The sequence below is a fragment of the Panthera onca genome, chromosome D4 (assembly GCF_046562875.1).
Source record: "Panthera onca isolate mPanOnc1 chromosome D4, mPanOnc1 haplotype 2, whole genome shotgun sequence".
Taxonomy (NCBI): domain Eukaryota; kingdom Metazoa; phylum Chordata; class Mammalia; order Carnivora; family Felidae; genus Panthera; species Panthera onca.
This window is the reverse complement of record NC_138351.1, coordinates 40,641,079-40,660,529: the sequence shown is the minus strand read 5'-3', so window position 1 is coordinate 40,660,529 and position 19,451 is coordinate 40,641,079. Positions and strand designations below refer to the sequence as shown.

General features: G+C 36.5%; 1 protein-coding gene across 1 annotated transcript in view; it reads left to right on the top strand.

Annotated features, from left to right (window-relative positions):
- Nucleotides 1–7,905, top strand: part of ZDHHC21 (zDHHC palmitoyltransferase 21) — a 68,756-nt gene extending 60,851 nt beyond the window's left edge. The window contains exon 10 of the mRNA XM_078436805.2: nucleotides 375–7,905. Coding sequence (XP_078292931.1) covers nucleotides 375–507 — 133 coding nt within the window. The 3' untranslated portion in view covers nucleotides 508–7,905. The remainder of the gene's footprint in view (nucleotides 1–374) is intronic.
- The last annotated feature ends 11,546 nt before the right edge of the window (nucleotides 7,906–19,451 follow it).

The following is a 19,451-nucleotide window of genomic DNA, read 5'->3' as shown; positions in this document are numbered from 1 at the left end:
AGCCATGAGAGTTTCCCAACAAAATAAGTACTGGTCGTTCTTGTTCCTTGTCTCACTAAAGTAAGTTAAATTATTTGTCCCGAAAGTACATCAAAAGAGATTTGCTACTGTGTCGTTGACACACGCTCTGTTAATCCTGAGATTCTCCTCTGCTTCAAAAGTTCCCCTAGGTTGATTGACGACACAGATACAATATCTGCTATCCAGAGTTAAAACTCAGCTGCATGCCATAATGAAAGAAAAGCTGTATTTGTGATGCTGGGACACAATTCATCAGAGTCCAGTAATGGATCCCCAGCCAACCTGCATTGTTTTAGCTGACTGAAGTGCACCATGGGAGTGCTGTCTTTCACTAATAATGCTGTCTTCTGTAGATCGAGGCCCCGAAAGCCATGGCAGCAGACCTTCTCAGAAGTTTTTGGCACTCGTTGGAAGATCCTGTGGTTTATTCCTTTCAGGCAGAGGCAACCACTGCGAGTTCCCTACCACTTTGCCAATCACGTCTAAACAGATGGATGGTGGGCACAGATGGGTCCTCCATGCTGGAAATGCGTTACAGGTTTTCTGATAATAGAACTATGACAGTCTTCAAGTCAATTAAAATCCACCCACCAATCTTAGGCGTCATAATGTGCCCCAGGCTTTATTTTAATAGTGATCTTGAATCCTGTTGTGGGACTAATACAAGATCTATATTTAAGTTTTAAAGCATGTTTACTTTCAAATTAGCTTTCCACGGGGATTTCTTGAAATGCTTTTGTTATTAAACCCAAAAGGCAGTGATTGAGATAAAATAATTGTACATAATTTTTTTTCTTTTTTTTTAGTACTGACAATGTTGCCGATTTTAATTTATGGGAAATTTCAGATGTTTATTTAAATTTTTCACTCTCAAACAGTACTAACCAAATCTGAATTTAATTCTTCAGGTTTATAAAAGTTGATACACCTTATAGTATATGCAAATTTTCTTTTTCAAATGCATAATAATTTAAATAATACTGCCTTTTTTATATGCTGCAGGATTTTTTTTTTAATGCAGCATAGAATCGAACAATAAAACAACAACAGAAAAAGGGCAGTGTTTTCTTAGAAGTAGCTTTCTAATGTTTTCTGTTTTTCTCTTCACCAAAAGCAAAATAAAAGCGCCACTAAAATAAAACACCAACTACCTACCTTGTTTTCAAGGCAAGATTAATTTTTTTTCCATATTAACTTTTCCATTTCTTTTCCCTATACTGATGTAATTGTTGGTTGTTGTTCAAATAATTACTCCAAGGTGAAATTTTTGACCAAGCGGGCATGTATATTCTATTTTACCCTAAGATTTTGATGAGCAAAAAGGGTAGAGAATTTGCAATAATTCCACAGACACCTTTTCTAGTACGGTTATATTACAATGCGTATGTTTTTAAAGTGCTAGTATAACTAGATAATATATAATGTACAGTATAAAGAGGAATATTGTGCTTTTGAAAAACAAATATATACTTTTTACTTTTACTTACCTACTAGTAGATCTAAAATGACACACTCAAGGTTTGTATGTAATAGATATTGGCCAACTAAGAATGAAATCTTCGTTATAGGAAGTTGCTAGTAAAAGTAAGTTAATTTTTGTGCACCTGTAATCACCCAAATTGCAATTGGCCAACTATAAGTTTGGATTGAGAGACCTTTTGTACTTAGTACCTAATGTTAGGAAATGACCTTAAAATAAGAAAACGTAATGATCTACATGATTAGCTTCTACAAATTTAAATTGCTAATGGTGATGGTCTCTTGGAGAGCATAGAAGATTTGTGTGAAAAGACATTTTAGCATGCTTTGAGAAAAATTCAGCTTTTACACTTTTTTCCATTAGAATACTGCAAAATCCATATATCCTTGTCAACAATTTATGTCCTCACAGTCTTTCCCTTGAAGAGAAGATTAAAGGGGTCCGCTGTTCTTGGAACATACCAGTATTTTCCTTTTAGTTAGTGTTGAGAGGAAGGAGTCAAACCTGAGAAATCATGAAACAGAAGATTTCCATTGTCAGCCAGTGAACTCTACTGTAGTTTGTTCTTTCAGGAATTGTAAATATCTTCTAAAATAACTGAATAAGCTGTTCTCAGAGATACAAATACCATGTCTTTCATGTTCTGACTACAGTGCTTTATTATTTAAAAATTTGGAAGTGGCAGATGAAAATATTTATTGGTGCTGATAAGATGCATAGTAAATGTAATATGAGGAGTATATTTATAGAGCTTAGTGAACCACAAAATTGGTATGTTTGTTTGTGTCCGGCACCTGGGTTGGGTTTTGTGCAAGCTAACATAGTGACCACATTTGGTCTGTTGACAGAACTGTTAAAGGGAAGTAACGTGTAGATATGTAGGTATATATCAGTCAAATGCCTCATGCTGTGTACATTTCTGTCAAATGAGAACCTTGAGAAAAAACATAGCCAACTGTAGACCCGCTAAAGAGCTTTATGGACGTATTTACGCTTCACGTAGTAGCAGTAGCTGCCTTGAAAGGTATATACCTGGGAGATCCCCATTGCCGATCTCTGTCTCAGTAATGGGAGCCAGAGATGGTCCTTTCCCCGCCCTGAGGGTTTTTGTTTTTCTTAGATTTACCACTTCTGGGCACATTTTCCTCCCTCTTTTCTCTTTAACCTCCCTGTCCTGTTCCCTCTACCTGATTGCTCACAGTCATTGGGGTACAAACTGATACACTAGACAAGGCATATATTTATTTTGTTTGAATGGCAGAAATGCTACGTATCAATCTATATAAGAATCTATATTAAAGCCTATCTGTATGTATACACTTTTGCTGTGATTTTCAGTGTGCTCAAGTCAGCACACCTAACTGTGTTTACAATTCTCGAGCGATGACTTGAACGAAGCCAACCGGCAGTTTCCTGGGACGCATGGAATCTAGTTGTGTTCTCTCTGCGCCCTCTTTTGGCTAACTAATGTAATTATACTGGTTCTAGAGATTTATTGCCCCACAGTTCATTATTTGTATGGCCTAATTCTGAGCATGCCAGAGGTGCAAACTTAGGGGAAGTGTTAAGTACAAAAACGTAAGAGTTTATGAAAACCAGTGCATTCCCGTTTATGATGGCAGTGTGTGGATCATACAAATATGATAACTACTTTGCTTCATCTGTGTATATTATTATACTTTTTTACTATCCATTAGAAATTTATATCAGATCAGGGTAAACAAATGTAAACCATTTCATGAATAATATTTTAAACCTTATTTCGGCGAATTAAGTGCTTAGAATTAGGAAAGCCATTACCTAAAATTACCAATTCATTACAAAACACAGAAACTTAACTGTAGTTACATTGGCAAGCAAGTATCTAATGTGTTTTAATGAATATCTAAAAAAATACATTTAGATTTTTTAATCTCAGTTTCAGAATGATTTTTTTTACTGATTTTATTGTATTAATAGAATAATAGATTAATAATTCTTTCTATACTTCATTCTTTTTAAGAGTGTAAGTTATACTCTTATAACTCCCATTCAGAATTATAGCTATAACTTTAGTAGTCATCATATTATGGGTTTTGGATAACTGTGAAAATGACTAATGTTGAGCCTTATTAGAAAATAATTACAAGCAGTGAAATTACTGATATAATCTATTTGTTGGATGAAGTATTTCCTTATAAACATTCCATTTTGTTTTAAGCAAAATATATGTTAAAGGATGCTTTGCATCAGCAATTCTTAATTGGGCTCTGGAAGTGAAAGATTTTTAGCCAGATATTCTGAGTTACCAGTTATATTTGTTGTTGTTCTCTTCTGTAAACAAAAACGCTTATGGGCCCAAGATTGTAGGCAAAAATGGACTGAGTTCAGAATCCCCCAGACAGCAAGCCTCAGTTTAAAGAGCTTTTGGTACTTTGTAACCAAGACTTCTAGTTTAAAAATACAAAGTTAACTGGTGTTCCATTATAAGAAAAATACTGTTTTGCTTAAGAATTGTATTAAAAGTACTTCATGTAAGAGGTAACCATATTTAAAATTTTAGTTAACGTTTTAACCTCTTTTAACAGAAGAAAGCATAGTTTACTTTTAATAGTAATGGAAGTACGGAGCATAATCAGACATAATGCTCCATATGACAACTAAGTTAAAACTTCTGTCGGACTGAACAGCAGTGACTTTTTGCCAATGCTTGGAGGTATTTTTCTCTGCGGATGCTGGCTAATTACAGCTATTCATTGTCACACTTTTAAGTCACTTCCATAAAAGTTGAAGGTGTGATTCGCTCAAAAGGGTGTATTATTTCTGAATGCTAATCAGAAAGACTTAGGTTAGGAGGACACTTCCGACTGGGAAGTGTGAAGTCATTTAGAGTATGACCACACGGTTTCCTATGTATCAGATCACAGGGCAGTTCGTGTGTTCTCGCGTGTGTTGCTGTAAAATCGCGGTGTGTCCGGCCCTGGTGTACAATGGCATTAATGTTAACAGAGCTGCTAGTCTCTCTCTGGACTTTTCTCTAGTCTCTAACTACTTCCCTCGTGCTTCATGTATGAATAGATTATCTAGCTCAAGTTTACTAAACGAGTGCTGCTTCATTAAACAAATTTTTGACATCACCTCAAATGTAAGTAGATATACCTAGAATTTATTTGGGAAAGCTTGTATGTACAAACATCAGATAGTTTACTAATAGATACAAGGTTTAGCTTTTTTTTACCCAACCTGTTCTTGCTTTTGAAAATGTATGTATTGGCAGATGTAGTCATGCACATTTAGTATGTTCTATTTGCTAGTGTTATTAGCCATATAATTAACAGCTGAACGAGTGTATTATTTAATGTCATTTGTTACCTTCTACTCTAAGAATCATCCTCAGATTTTATCTATAAATCAACAATGGCACTGTGCTCTGAATTTAGCCATTTTCAATTGAATTCTAGAATATTCTGCAGTAGAATGTGAGAAAGTAATAGAAGCAACTTGTTTAAAGTATTTTGAACCAATGTTGTTGTTTTATGTATCAGTCAGTATTTAGCATTTCCGCTGCCTTTGAGATAATGATGGTTTAATTTCAGGAAAGTGTTTTCTCTGATGTCTCCTTTCATCATCATTGTGCAGTTTTTAACAACGAAATTTACTGCATTTTTGTCTGTTCTTCAGATGTTGTAATACTTCCTGCTAGTGCTAATTTGCAACAGAAATAACAGTGGCATTTATGGTTCTTAAGGTGTTGATATTACCAGTATTTTCCATTCTCACTATATATATTTTTACTATTATATGTCCTTTTCCCTCATCCACCATAGAGGGCAGATACAAATGAGCAGTGAGTAGCCAAAATTGGATAAAGATATTAGGGCAACTTTCGAAGATGGGAAGAAGGCTAGACGGGACATGTATAAGCAGCATCTCAGCAACAGGGTTGACGGGAGATAGTCTCTGTGACATCAGGAAATCCCCAGCTGTAGTCATTTTAGCCTTATCTCTTGTTGATAATCATTTTAATGTAAGAGTTGTTAATGCATGGGAGCATTTAGTTAGAGTTATTTATATTGCTGATTCTCATGAGTTGGCCAGATGCCTTTGAAAAATTATTTTAAATTTTAAACATTATAATTATGTAGCGTATGCTAACCTGATGTGTTACAAATAATGTGAAAGCTACGGCTATTTAATGGAGACTTGGGAAATGAATAGGTTATTGAAAGTTTGATTGGAAAAATTGGGACCTTTTTTTTTTACAAGCCACCTATTGCAAATAAAGGATACAAAATATTATAGTAAATTTGCCACTAGAGGGAAAATTAGCAATTTGTGTATAAAAGGTGATTTTCACTTTAAAATTTGGGCTATTTTGGTCCCTCCAAGGTCACTATATCTATTGGTATTGTGAACACCTGTAACATGTAATGTAGCACTTGCCACAGTTGTTCGACACCTGGATCTTTTTGGTATCGATAGCTTTATATATGAGCAAAGGTATGGACAAAACAGCAACAACAAAAGTTATGCTTCTTTTTGTGGCTTCGCTTGCCTGTTTGACTTCGTACAGGGTTTCATTGCATAGGCTGTTAACTAAAGGGAAAGGTTGTCCGCATATCGCCAGCTCTGTGTTCTTGCCAGTGTGCACTGGGTGATCTTTCAACCTACTGGTGCCTGAAGTTAGTGTTTTACAGCCTCAACAACTAAAACATACTGGTGCTACTCACTTTAGCATTGAGTGACATTTTTAATTCCTGTACCAAAGAATTATTTATTTAGGTTTTTTGTTTGTTTTTTTTTTTGGTTGACTGGGACTTTGCTTCTCTCATCCTTCTAAATAATGTCCCTAAGAACAATTCTGATGAACACATTTGAGTTTTTGCACACTTCTGCCTCAGTTTAATTGGTTTTAAATGTCTCTCCTTTGGACTTTTTTTTTTTTTTTTAGGCATATTAGTATGGTTTTTCAGTCTGTATTTTAATATAGATTGGCTACTTTAAAAGGTAGTTTAATAGGTTGAGGTTACAAAAGATAATTGAACACTTTTCACAAGATTGTATTTTATTTCTGCAGGAATAAATGAAAAATAATAAGAACTCCTTTTATTTCTATAAATGAGCTATACATCCTATTGAGCCCTTTTAGTGAGTGCTGAAACAAAATGCTAAAATGAAAAGTTGTAACGGGCTCATTCTGATTATAAATGAAGAATTCTGCATCTGTCTATGTATGGGTTTGGGGGGATTATTTTCCAAATAAAAATACAATTAAAGAACACCTTTAAAAAAATATATATATCTATACACACACACCACACACACACGCGCACACGCGCTCCCCAAGAGGAAATGCAAATGTACCTTGATTTAAGCAAAACGATCATAGAAAATTGAACTTCACCAACACACACACCCACAAAAGGTGTCTGGATATTGCTACTCACTTTCCATGAAACTTAGCGTAAGATTATTTTCAGAACTACTTCTGCTTAGTGATTCATTTTGCCAAAAAATGGGGGGAAATGCCCTTTAGAAATACTTGTAATTGTCCAAATGTAGTACGGCTGTCGGGGTACACTCTGCCGGTTCCCTGTTTTTTCTTTTTCCATAAATTTTCAAAACACTTATTTAGTGTCCTTAAAACTGCAACTGAAGTGGTTAAAATTTCTGGCAAGAAGATAACTGTTCGTGTATTGGAAAAGTTGACAATCACATTTGAGAATGTTTTACATTATTTTCAGTCAACCGAAATCAAATTTCTCCTTGAATGTAGATACAGTATATGGTTTTGCAGTGATTTCTGAATGGAAAAAAAGAGTCAAGTCTGAAACTTAAATGGAATATGACATAGGATCATTTGAATTATATATAGAAATACGGATGTACATGCCATTAGAGGTAACAGGGCAATTTACTTGTAATCAAAATGGGAAGAAGCAACATTGTGTCTCTAATTGTCAACAATATATTTCCCAGGTTCTGTTGCTGCAGTATCGGTTCTGAGTTATTTGGCTTGTTTATTATTTAAAGTACTGTGGGTGAATGCAGTTGCTTGTTCAAGTTATTGGTAGTGGATAGTTCACCACTATTTGTTGTCCTCCAGAGATGAACATTAAAAAGAAGTTCTTCTTTAGTGTAGGCAGAACGAAACAACTACGATGATCCGATAGGAAGAAATTCCTCCACAATCCGAGACCAGTAAGTTGCGAGTCTAACACAGGGGGTGCACGATAGCCGTTCGGAGGCCTGAGCACAGATAACCACGCTTGTGTGAACCGTGTGTCCCCGAAGCAGTCTTTTTAAAACTCTGACTGGCAAGTTGAATGGGCAAAATCTGTGGCATTTTGGGGCTCCTAAAATTTTGTGTCCACCTCAAACTGTGTCTAATGTTCTATCCTTAAAATAAAAGTCTTTTAATAGTGGGGTGTTCCAAGTGCCATAAAGATCCTGTTTTCGAATGTGTCAGGCGTTTTTTCATTCAGTGCATATGTTTAAATCTGAGTGCTGTTTGGCTGCATTGTCTGTTTTACCTTGTCTGGTCCCTCAAGAGCATTTAAAGAAGATCTTCACTAACATTTCTAGTGCTAATGGTAATAGGGAAAATAATAGCTGAGAGCTGAGACCAGACTGAAAAGAGAGAGGAAGCCATGTATCTGAGATACCTTTGTTTAAGTGAAAGATCTACACTGGTTCTTAAAATGGAAAACCATGTATCTACCTTAAGAACAATGTTTTGTGGGTTTTTTTTTTTTATTTATTTCAGTGATTTAGTTTTTATTCCTGTAATATTTGTTTTTCTTTGCAGATTGTTTTTAATTTAAATTGTGGAATTTTTACTTCTCTTGAAATGTATTATGTACTGTATTTTTAGAAATCTTATTTTTAAATAAATATTTTTCAAAAACATAAGACTGTTTTTCTCCCCCACCTTTTTATTTATTAAAATCAACCCAAATTCTAGATTTCAGGACCAAGAGATGATAGGCCACTTTTTTTAGTTTTACGCAATTTGGATGGTTATTCATGATTAATAGCCTTTTTAGGATACTGTTCTACCGTAATCCCATAATTCATCACACATCAAGAAGAACTAGGTACACATACTAGGGTTGACATTGACAAACACAATATTTGCAGTCAGACATTTTTGTCTTAGAGATGACCCATATGGCTAGATTCAGTCCTCCAGTTTATTTCCCATTTATTGTGCCAGACACTTTTATAGAAATATTTTTTTTTTTTGAGGAATAATTTACGTAAAATGCAGAATATTCAGGTATACAACTAGACATTTTAGAGCTAGGGATACTGAATTCCTTAAAGCCTTTGCTCTCATGGAGTTATATTCTAGGAGTTTCTGGATAGCTTTTTGTTGACAAATTTCCAAAGTCTCAACTAACCGCTTTACTTGGCCATGCAAGAAGTCACAAAGGAGAAAGTATATTCGTGAATATAAATTGGTCAAAAATACCATCTGAAAATCCATACGTCTTAGAAACCGTGAAGGACTATGAACTGCCCTGAGATGGAAAGATACAGGCTTAACTTTAGTTTTAAAATTCTTAAGTTTTTATTGTCATAAAAATTATGTTGATAAATATCCTGGATTAACACTTAAATGACTTGGTAGAATTGTAGATAAAACTACAAACTTACTGTGTTGGTGAATGAAAGCAAGTTCAGTTGCATTCTGACCAACTGAAGGATTCTAAAACTTTAATCTTGTTTCATTTTGTTTCCTTTGCTCTGATTCTAGGCAACATTTACAATAATTGTACTTCCTTAGTGATGATCAATTACAATGATTCTATATCTCTTAGGTTATAGGACTCCTTTACATTCATAAAAATTACTGCAGGCCCCAAAGAGTTTTTGCTTATTATGTAGGTCGTCTTAATTACTATTGGCTGTATTAAAAAATTAAAACTGAGAAGTATTTTAAATGCTTATTTATTCATTGGAATAGCAATAATAAGCTGATTGCATGTTAACATAAGTAATGTATTTTTATTTAGAGACTCAAGAGTTTTGGTTGTTTTTTTTGCAAAGTTCTAGTATCTACCTTCATAAAAGAAATTTGAAATCTCATACTGTTTCTGCATTTAATCTGTTGCATTGTTATTTTGGTTGAAGTATCTAGAGAAATCTGGTCTTATGCAAATAGTGTAGTTGTGAAAAAGAATAACGTTTTCAAGTGGCTGTTCATAATCTTTAATACTACACAAAAACTCAGCAAGTATTGGTTTCCGGAACTTGCAACGTGGAACCAGAAACAATACCAAGAAACGTTTTTAAAGTTTTTAATTTTAATTCCAGTTAGTTAACACGCAGTGTAATATTACTTGCAGGTGTACGATGCAAGGTGATTGAACACGTCCATACAACACGCCGTGTTCATCACAAGTGCACTCCTTAATGCCCATCACCTATTTAATCCATTCCCCCACTTACCTCCCCTCTGGTAACCAGCGGTGTGTTCTCCATAGTTAAAGGAGTCTGTTTCTTGATTTGCCTCTCTCTTTTCCTTTGTTCAGTTGTTTCTTAACATCATATGGTATTTGTCTTTCTCTGACTTGTTTCACTTAGCATTGTACTCTCTAGCTCCATCCATGTCGTCACAAATGGCAAGATTTCATTCTTTTTATAGCTGAATAATATTGCATGGTCTGTGTGTGTGTATGTATATGTGTACACACACACACACACACACACACACACACACACACACACACATCCTCTTTTTTAAGTTTTTCTGAGAGCAAGCAGGGGAGGGGCAGAGAAAGGGAGAAACAGAATCCCAAGCAGGCTCTGTGCTGTCAGCGAGGAGCCCAAAGTGAGGCTTGAATTCACAAACCACGAGATCATGATCTGAGCCGAGATCAAGAGTTGGATGCTTACCTGACTGAGCCATCTAGGTGCCCCTATACCACATCTTTATCTATTCACCAGTTGGTGGACACTTGAGCTGCTTAGCTATTGTAAATAATGCTGTTATAAACATAGGGGTGCATGGATCCCTTTGAATTAGTGTACATGTATTTTTTGGGTAAATACCCAGTAGTGCGATTATTGGATCATAGGGTAGTTCTATTTTTAACTCTTTGAGGCCTTCCATAGCTTTTCCACAGTGGCTGCGGCAGTTTGCATTCCCACCAACAGTGCAAGAAGGCTCCTTTTTCTCCATGTCCTCGCCAACACCTATTGTTTTTTTGTACGGTTGATTTTCACCATTCTGACAGGTGTGATATCTCATTGTAGTTTTGATTTGCATTTCCCTGATGATAAGTGATGTTGAGCATCTTTTCATGTGTGTATTCGCGGTCTTCTTTGGAGAAATGTCTGTTCATGTCTTCTGTCCATTTTGAACTGGATTATTTTTTGAGTGTTTTATAACTCCTTTATGTACTTTGGATACTAATCCTTTATCAGGTATGTCATTTGCAAATATTTTCTCCCATTCTGTCGGTTGCCTTTTAGCTTTGTTGATTATTTTACTTTGCTGTGCAGAAGCTTTTTATTTAATAGTTCGTTTTTGTTTGTGTTTCCCAGGCTCTGGAGACATAACTAGAAAAATGTTGCTATGGCTGATGTCAGAGAAGTTACTGCCTATACTCTCTTCTAGGATTTTTATGGCTTCAGGTCTCACATTTAGGTCTTTAATCCATTTTGAATTTATTTTTGTGTATGGTGTAAGAAAGTGGTCCAGTTTCATTCTTTTGCAAGTTGTCTCTACTTTTTCCGACACCATTTGTTGTAGAGACAGTCTTTTTCCCATAGGGTATTCTTTCCTGCTTTGTTGAAGGTTAATTGACCATATAATTGTGGGTTTATTTCTGAGTTTTCTGTTCTGTTCTATTGATCTATGTGTCTTTTTCTGTGCTAGTCCTATACTGTTTTGATTACTACCGCTTGGTAATATAACATGAAGTCTGGAATTGTGTGTGATGCCTCCAGCTTTGCCTTTCTTTTTCAAGATTGCTTTGGCTATTAGGGGTCTTCTGTGGTTTCGTACAAATTGTTCTAGTTCTGTGAAAAATGCGGTTGGTATTTGATAGGGATTGCATTAAATGTGCCGGTTGTTTTGAGTAGTATAGATATTCAACAATATTTGTTCTGCCAATCCGTGAGCATGGAATGTCTTTCCATTCCTTTGTTTCATCTTTAGTTTCTTTCATTAGTGTTTCATAATTTTCAGAGTATAGGTCTTTCACCTCTTTGGTTAGGTTTGTTCTCAGCATCTTACTATTTTTGGTGCAGCTGTAATTGGGATTTTTTTTTTTTAATTTCTCTTTCTAATGCTTCATTATTGGTGCATACAAATGGAAGAGACATTGATTTTGTATCCTGCGACTTTACTGAATTAATTTATTCTAGCAGTTTTTTGGTGGAGTCTTTTGGGTTTTCTCTACAGAGTATCATGTCATCTGCAAATAGTGAATATTTTACTTCTTCCTTACTGGATTGGATGCCTTTTATTTCTTTTTGTTGTCTTCTTTCCGTAGCTAGGACTCCCAGTACTATGTTGAATAAAAGTGAGAGTGGACATTCTTACCTTATTCCTGACCTTAGGTGAAAATCTCTCTCAGTTTTTCCACATTAAGGATGATATTAGTTGTAGATTTTTCCTATATGGCCTTTATTATGTTGAGGTATGTTTCCTCTAAACCTACTTTGTTGAGGGTTTTTATCAAGAGTGGATGTTGTACTTTGTCAAATGCTTTTTTGGCATCTATTGAAATAATCATATGGTTCTTATCCTTTGCTTATTGATGTGAGGTATCACATTGATTGATTTTTGTATATTGAACCACCCTTGCAACCCAGGAATAAATCCCACTTGATCGTGATGAATTGTTTTTTAAAATGTATTGTTGTATTCAGTTTGCTAGTATTTTGTTGAGGATTTTTGCATCCATGTTCATAAAAGATATTGTCCTGTAGTTCTCGTTCTCTCTCTCTCGTTCTCTCTCTCTCGTTCTCTCTCTCTCTCTCTCTCTCTCTCTTTTGCTTTTGTGGTGTTTTTTTATCTGGTTTTGGTATCAGGGTAATGCTGGCTTCATAGAATTAACTTGGAAGTTGTCCTTCTCTTCTGTTTTTTGGAATAGTTTGAGAAGAATATGTATTAACTCTTCTTTAAATGTTTGGTAAAACTTGCCTGTGAAGCCATCTGATCCTGGGCTTTTGTTTGTTGGGAGTTTTTTGATTACTGAATCAATTTGTTTGCTGGTTCTCAGTGTGTTCAAATTTTCTTTTTCTTCCTGTTTCCATTTTGGTAGTTTATATGTTGCTAGGAATTTATCCATTTATTCTAGGTTGTCTAATTTTTGGTATACAGTTTTTCATAATCTCTTATAATTGTTGTATTTCTGTGGTGTTGATTGTTTTTCCTCCTCTCATTTGTGATTTTATTTGAGTCCTTTCTCTTTTTTTTCCTGATAAATCTGGCTAAAGGATTATCAAATTTATGGATTTTTTTCAAAGAACTAGCTCCTGGTTTCATTGATTTTTTTTTTTTAACTTCCTGTATCATTTATTTCTGCTCTAATCTTTTTATTTTCTTCATTCTTCTTTTTTGTCTTTTTAGGTTTTGTTTGTTCTTTTTCTAGCTCCTTTATGTGTAAGGTCAGGTTGTTTACTGAGATTTTTCTTGACTCTTGACGTAAGCCTGTGTTGCTATAAATTTCCCTCTTAGAACCATTTTTGTTGCATCCCAAAGGTTTTCAACCATTGTATTTTCATTTTCATTTGTTTCCGTGTAATTTTTTATTTTATTTCCTGATTGACCCATTGATTGTTTAGTAGCATGGTATTTAACTTCCATGTATTTGTGGTCTTTGAGGTTTTTTTCTTGTGGTTGACTTCTGGTTTCAAAGTGTTATGGTAAGAAGAGATGCACGCTATGATTTTGAACTTTTTGAGTTTGTTGAGGCTTGTTTTGTAGGCTAATATGTGGTCTATTCTGGAGAATGTCCCATATGTACTTGAAAAGAATGTGCATTCTGCTTTAGGATGGAATGTTCTGATTATAACTGTTAAGTCCATCTGATCCAGTATGTCATTAAAAGTCATTGTTTCCTTGTTGGTTTTCTGCTTGTGTGATCTCTCTACTAATGTAAGTGGGGTGTTAAAGCCCCCTACTCTTATTGTATTATTATTGATTAGTTCCTTTATGAATATTATTAACTGTTTTATGTATTTGGGTGTTTTCATGTTGGGTGCATAAATATTTACAATTGTTATATCCTCTTGTTGGATTGTTGGATTGTTTCTCTTGTTATATATTGTCCTTCCTTGTCTCTTGTTACAGCTTTTGTTTTAAAGTCTAGTTTGTCCGGGGCACACTAACTGTGTGCTCAGTCAGTTAAGTGTCCGACTTCATTCAGCTCAGGTCATGATCTCATGGTTCATGAGTTCGAGCCCCCACACCAGGTTCTGCACTGGTGGTGTGGAGTCTGTTTGGGATTCTCTCCCTCTCCCTCTGTCTTTCCTTTGTTCCTTCCTCACTTGTGCGTGCTCTCTCTCTCTCTCTCTCTCTCTCTCTCTCAAATGAGTAAACTTTAAAAAAATGAAGTCTAGTTTGTCCAATATAAGTATTGCTACTCCAGCTTTTTTTTTTTTTTTTTTTTTTTTTTTTTTAATTTTTTTTTTCAACGTTTTTTATTTTATTTTTGGGACAGAGAGAGACAGAGCATGAACGGGGGAGGGGCAGAGAGAGAGGGAGACACAGAATCGGAAACAGGCTCCAGGCTCCGAGCCATCAGCCCAGAGTCTGACGCGGGGCTAGAACTCACGGACCGCGAGATCGTGACCTGGCTGAAGTCGGACGCTTAACCGACTGCGCCACCCAGGCGCCCCTTTTTTTTCTTTTTTTTAAGTTTGTTTGTTTTGAGAGAAAGCAAGAGTGAACATGAGTTGGGGGGAGGCAGAGAGAGAGAGAGAGAGAATCCCAAGCAGGCTCTGCACCATCAGTACAGAGCCCCATGTGGGGCTTGAACTCACAAACAGTGAGATCATGACCCGAGCCCAAATCAGGAGTCAGTCACTTATCCAACTGAGCCACCCAGGTGCCCATCCAGCTTTCTTTTGACATCCACTTACATAAAAATGTTTCTCCAACCCTTCATTTTCAATGTGCAGGTGTCTTCATATCTAAAATGAGTCTCTTGTAAGTAGCCTATGGATGGTTCTTGCTTTTTTAATCCATTCTGATGCCCTGTATCTTTTGACTGGAGCATTTAGTCCATTTAAATTCAAGGTAATTATTGATAGATAGGTATTTACTGCCATTTTATTACCTGTTACACATTGTGGTTGTTCCTGAAGATTTTCTCTGATTCCTTTGTCTTTCTCTCTTTCATGTTTTGCTGGTTTGCTTTAGCGATACATTTGGATTTCTTTCTCTTTATTCTTTGTATATTTATTAGTGGTTTTTGTTCTGTGGTTATCACTAGGTTTGTATATAACCTCTTCTGCAAATAGCAGTCTATATTAAGTTGATGGTCATTTAAGTTTGAACTGATTCTTCTTTCCTTTTAGGTTTTTGGTTTACGTTTTTGGTTTTAGGTATTTGGTGCCATATTTTACATCCTTTTATTTTGTGAGTTTTTGACTGATATTTTCAAAGAGTCCTTTTTAGTATTTCTTGCAGGGCTTATTTAGTGGCCCTGAACTCCTCTAGCTTTTGTTTGTCTGGGAAACTCTTTATCTCTCCTTCTATTGTGTAGACAGCCTTGCTGGATAGAGTATTCTTGGCTGCAGATTTTCCCCATTTAGCACTTTGAATATATCATGCCACTTCCTTCTGGCTTGTAAGTTTCTGCTGAAAAATTCACTGATAGCCTTATGGAGTTTCCCTTTATTGTAACTGTATTTTTTTTTTGTTTTTGTTTTTGTCTTACTACTTTTCAGATTTTTGTCTTTAATTTTCCATTTTAATTGGATCTGTTTTTTGTTGATTTTGTTCGGGGTTCTCTGTGCCTCCTGGATCTGGATATCTGTTTCTTTCCCCATATTAGGGAAGTTTTCAGCTATTATCACTTCAAATAAATTCTCTGTCCCCTTTCCTTTCCTCTTCTTCTGGTACTCCTGTAATGCAAATGTTACTACATTTGATGGAGTCATTTGTACCCTAAGTCTATTCTTGTTTTGCATAATTATTTTTTCTCTCTTTTGTTCAACTTATTTTCTATTACTCTGTCTTCTGGGTCATTAATATGTTCCTTTGCCTCTTCCAGCCTGCTGTTCATTGCATCAAGCATGTTTTTCATTTAGTATATTGAGCCCTTTATTTCTGCTATGTTATTCCTTATCTCTCTTTTAAGGGTCTCACTCATGTTTCTGCTCTTCTCAAATCCAATGAGTATCTTTATGATCATTACTTTAAATTCTTTATCGGACATGTTATTTACATCTGCTTCTCTTAGATCTCTGGCCATGCCCTTGTCCTGTTCTTTCATTTAGGACAGATTCATCTGTCTTTCCATTTTGTCTTAGTCTCTGTGCCTGTTTCCATTTGTGAAGAAAGTCAGCAGCATCTCTCATTCTTGAGGGTAATGGCCTTATGAAGTGTCCTGAAGTGTCCTGAGTGTAGTATCTCCTGTTCCCCAGGACCTGGCACTTATGGGAGTGTCTCCAATGTGAACAGCATGTGCTCTGCTGTTGTGTCCTGGCCACATTATCCTTCAGGCCAGTTGTCTGCAGGGGCTCTTTTTGCCTGTTACGAGCAGTGTTTGGTTCCTGGCCTGAATGTGGTGTGTTTTAATTAGGTGTACCCTGGTCCGCTTATGAAATGGGAACTGTTGCAACTGCCACTGGAACTAAAGCTCTGCAGAGCTTCCAGGTCAGGGGATGTGGTGTGGGCAGGGGTTTGGGCTGGTCTTCTGAGGGGTCTGCCGTATCGGGACTGAGGCAAACATAACTGGGAAGGGAAGTTCTTTGGGAGTTTGTGGGCGGGGGGGGGGGGGGAGTGGGGCTTGGTAAAGCCAGTTAGGTAGTGAGTGCCTACACTGCCCTGGTTACTGAAGTGGTTCTCAGCTTATGCTGAGGAGCAGGGAAGAGAAGTAGCACCTGCCAGTTTCTTTGTTCTCTGCGAATGCTGCCTCTCTGGGACAGGCTCCGAGATGAACAAATAACCTCCCCATTGGGTGCCCAAGGAACTTTCAGATGGCTGTTTCCACGCTGTATGTCTGCAGGCTGTTGCCCTGCCTTCTGTCCAAGAGCAGCCCCAATGCTCTTGGGGCTCTACCCAAGCCAAGCCCACTGACTTTAAAACTCCAGGCTTTAAGCCCCATTGGTTATAAGAACTCAACAAAATTCAGCCTCTCTCGTTTTCTAAGCCAATTTCTATGGGAACTCGTTTTCTCCGTGCACTCCCGTGTGTCAGTCTGTCTCTTGTCCTTCTCCATGGCCGCAGCTACCTCCCTACCACAGCAGCCACAGTCTGTTTCTCTCCCAAACTGAGTCTCTGCATTTTCTGCCTTCTTCAGTGTGGCCTGTTCTTTACCTTTAGTTGTGGAGTTTGTTCTGCCGGTCTTCAGGTTGATGATCTGGGGTATTTAGGATGATTTGATAGTTAACCTAGTTGTATTCATTGGAGGAGGCAAGCCTAGCATCCTCCTATTACACCTCGATCTTCCAGACTCCCCAAAGAACTTCTCATGTTTTGTTACATTGAAATCCACTGGTCTCTTTTTTCCCTTTGGAAAGTTCTCTTTTTTTTTTTTATAAATTTTTTTTTTAATGTTTATTTATTTTTGAGACAGAGAGAGACAGAGCATGAATGGGGGAGGGTCAGAGAGAGGGAGACACAGAATCTGAAACAGGCTCCGGGCCCTGAGCTGTCAGTACAGGGGCCCGATGCGGGGCTCGAACTCACGGACCACGAGATCGTGACCTGAGCCGAAGTCGGTGCTCAACCGACTGAGCCACCCAGGCGCCCCTGGAAAGTTCTTTTAACTACTACATGATTTTGTGACAGCATCCATTGGTCATTTGGAAAATATTGGAATAACACAGATCTTCTAAGTGTTGATACATTTAAAAAAAATTTTTTTTAACGTTTATTTATTTTTGAGACAGAGAGAGACAGAACATGAACAGGGGAGGAGCAGAGAGAGAGGGAGACACAGAATCGGAAGCAGGCTCCAGGCTCTGAGCTGTCAGCACAGAGCCCGACACGGGACTCGAACCCACGGACCGTGAGATCATGACCTGAGCCGAAGTCGGACGCTTAACCGACCAAGCCACCCAGGTGCCCCAAGTGTTGATACATTTAACTCTATAAAATTAAATTTAAATAATTTAAAAACTTCTCTGACAAGGTCAGTAGTAATGTTCAGTACTAGAAAGCTGTTAAACTCATAATACATTACATTTTTCAAAATTCTGGTTTTTACTTGAAAACTTGAATTTTATCATCGGTAACCACATACTGTCAGTAGTTTTCCCTGAGGTGAGAGGAACACTTCACTTACTTTTGAAAGACAAATGGTCAGATACCTACATCTGAAAAGCCATAGTTGGTCAGTTACTCTTTTAATAAAAAATAGTGTTTCATGAAAAACATGGCTAGTTCAGCTTGCAACTCAAACAGGTACAACCTGTGCTTTTCCTCAAGAATAATTATATTTGGGATTGCAGGTGAAATCCTTTATGTGTACTTCCCATATTGTCAAGCAGAACATTAGAAATGCACTCCAAGATCAAGATTTAATAAAATTAATTATTTTTACTGATACATCAAGGGCACTATTAGGTGAAGCTGGCTTATTCTCTTTTTTGAGCTAAAGTTTATTTGAATCTACTCAATTTGGCTCTTTTTAGGGAAAAAAAGCAATGGAGGAAGATAGGGCAGAACATTATGTGTTTGAGACTCAAGTTCATTTATTCTGTATCTGATAAGTGAAAAGGAATGTTAGCTGCTTAAACAGTTTGCATTTGTATATTCCTGCTTTTGAAGCACTTAAAATATAGCATCCTTAAAGATTTACATCTGTTTAGTCTTGTTACAAAGAGACAAAAACTAAAAATGCATGATAGTATTATAATACTGCAAAACCATTTGAGAAGCTGCCAGATACTGTAGATGAACAAATCCATACAAATGCTGCTCTAGGCTGACCAATTACCCATATGAACAGCAATTATATTAGCGTGCAAGGGCAATTGGAGGGAAAATTGGACCCTGTGGACATCCAGCTGAGCAAACAGGACTGAGGAGGGAAGGATAGAGGATGTGTGTTAGTTCGAGAGAAAAAAATACATCTAAGCTGACTTAAAATATGTGTATCAGTTGCAGCATATTCTTTAAATGTCCTCTGGTTGCTTAGTATTTTTCAAATTAGCCCTCTTCTCCAAACAAACAAACAAACAAACAAAATGCCTCTGCTTAGGTCAAACGCCCCAATAGCAATGTGTTTTGCATGTAAAAAATACCAGAGTAATTCAGGAAATAGAGAACTTGAAATCTACAAATCCAAACATTCAGATGCTACCATACATATGCACTGAAGTGTGTCATTAGTAGTTTAATTGTGGCACGGTCTGGATTGTATTTATCCTTCTTAGTACTGAAACTTCCTATTTTTATAACTAAAAGTGTTCCCTACTTCTTAACTTATGATTCCTGGCAAAAACTGATTAAGGATCTAACATGATATGGGGCTTTTATAGTTCCACACTGACACTATGGATGACTAATCCATAATGAGTGAATAATGACCATCAAGCTAATGAAATTTGTTCTATAAATTGTATAAGCTATGTAACTGTAGGCCAGATATAGCCTGATTCCCTTGAGCAGGTTCATATTTTCATGGCAACTAGAAGTAACTGATAGCAAAGTTTTTTGGGTGATCTATACTTCTTATAACTTGATTTTTGATGTAGAGAGTTCTTGAATGTTTGAAAGCATTTCAAATATTCTTCATATGGAAAAGTATCCACAATACGGAAAATATAAATCCATCCA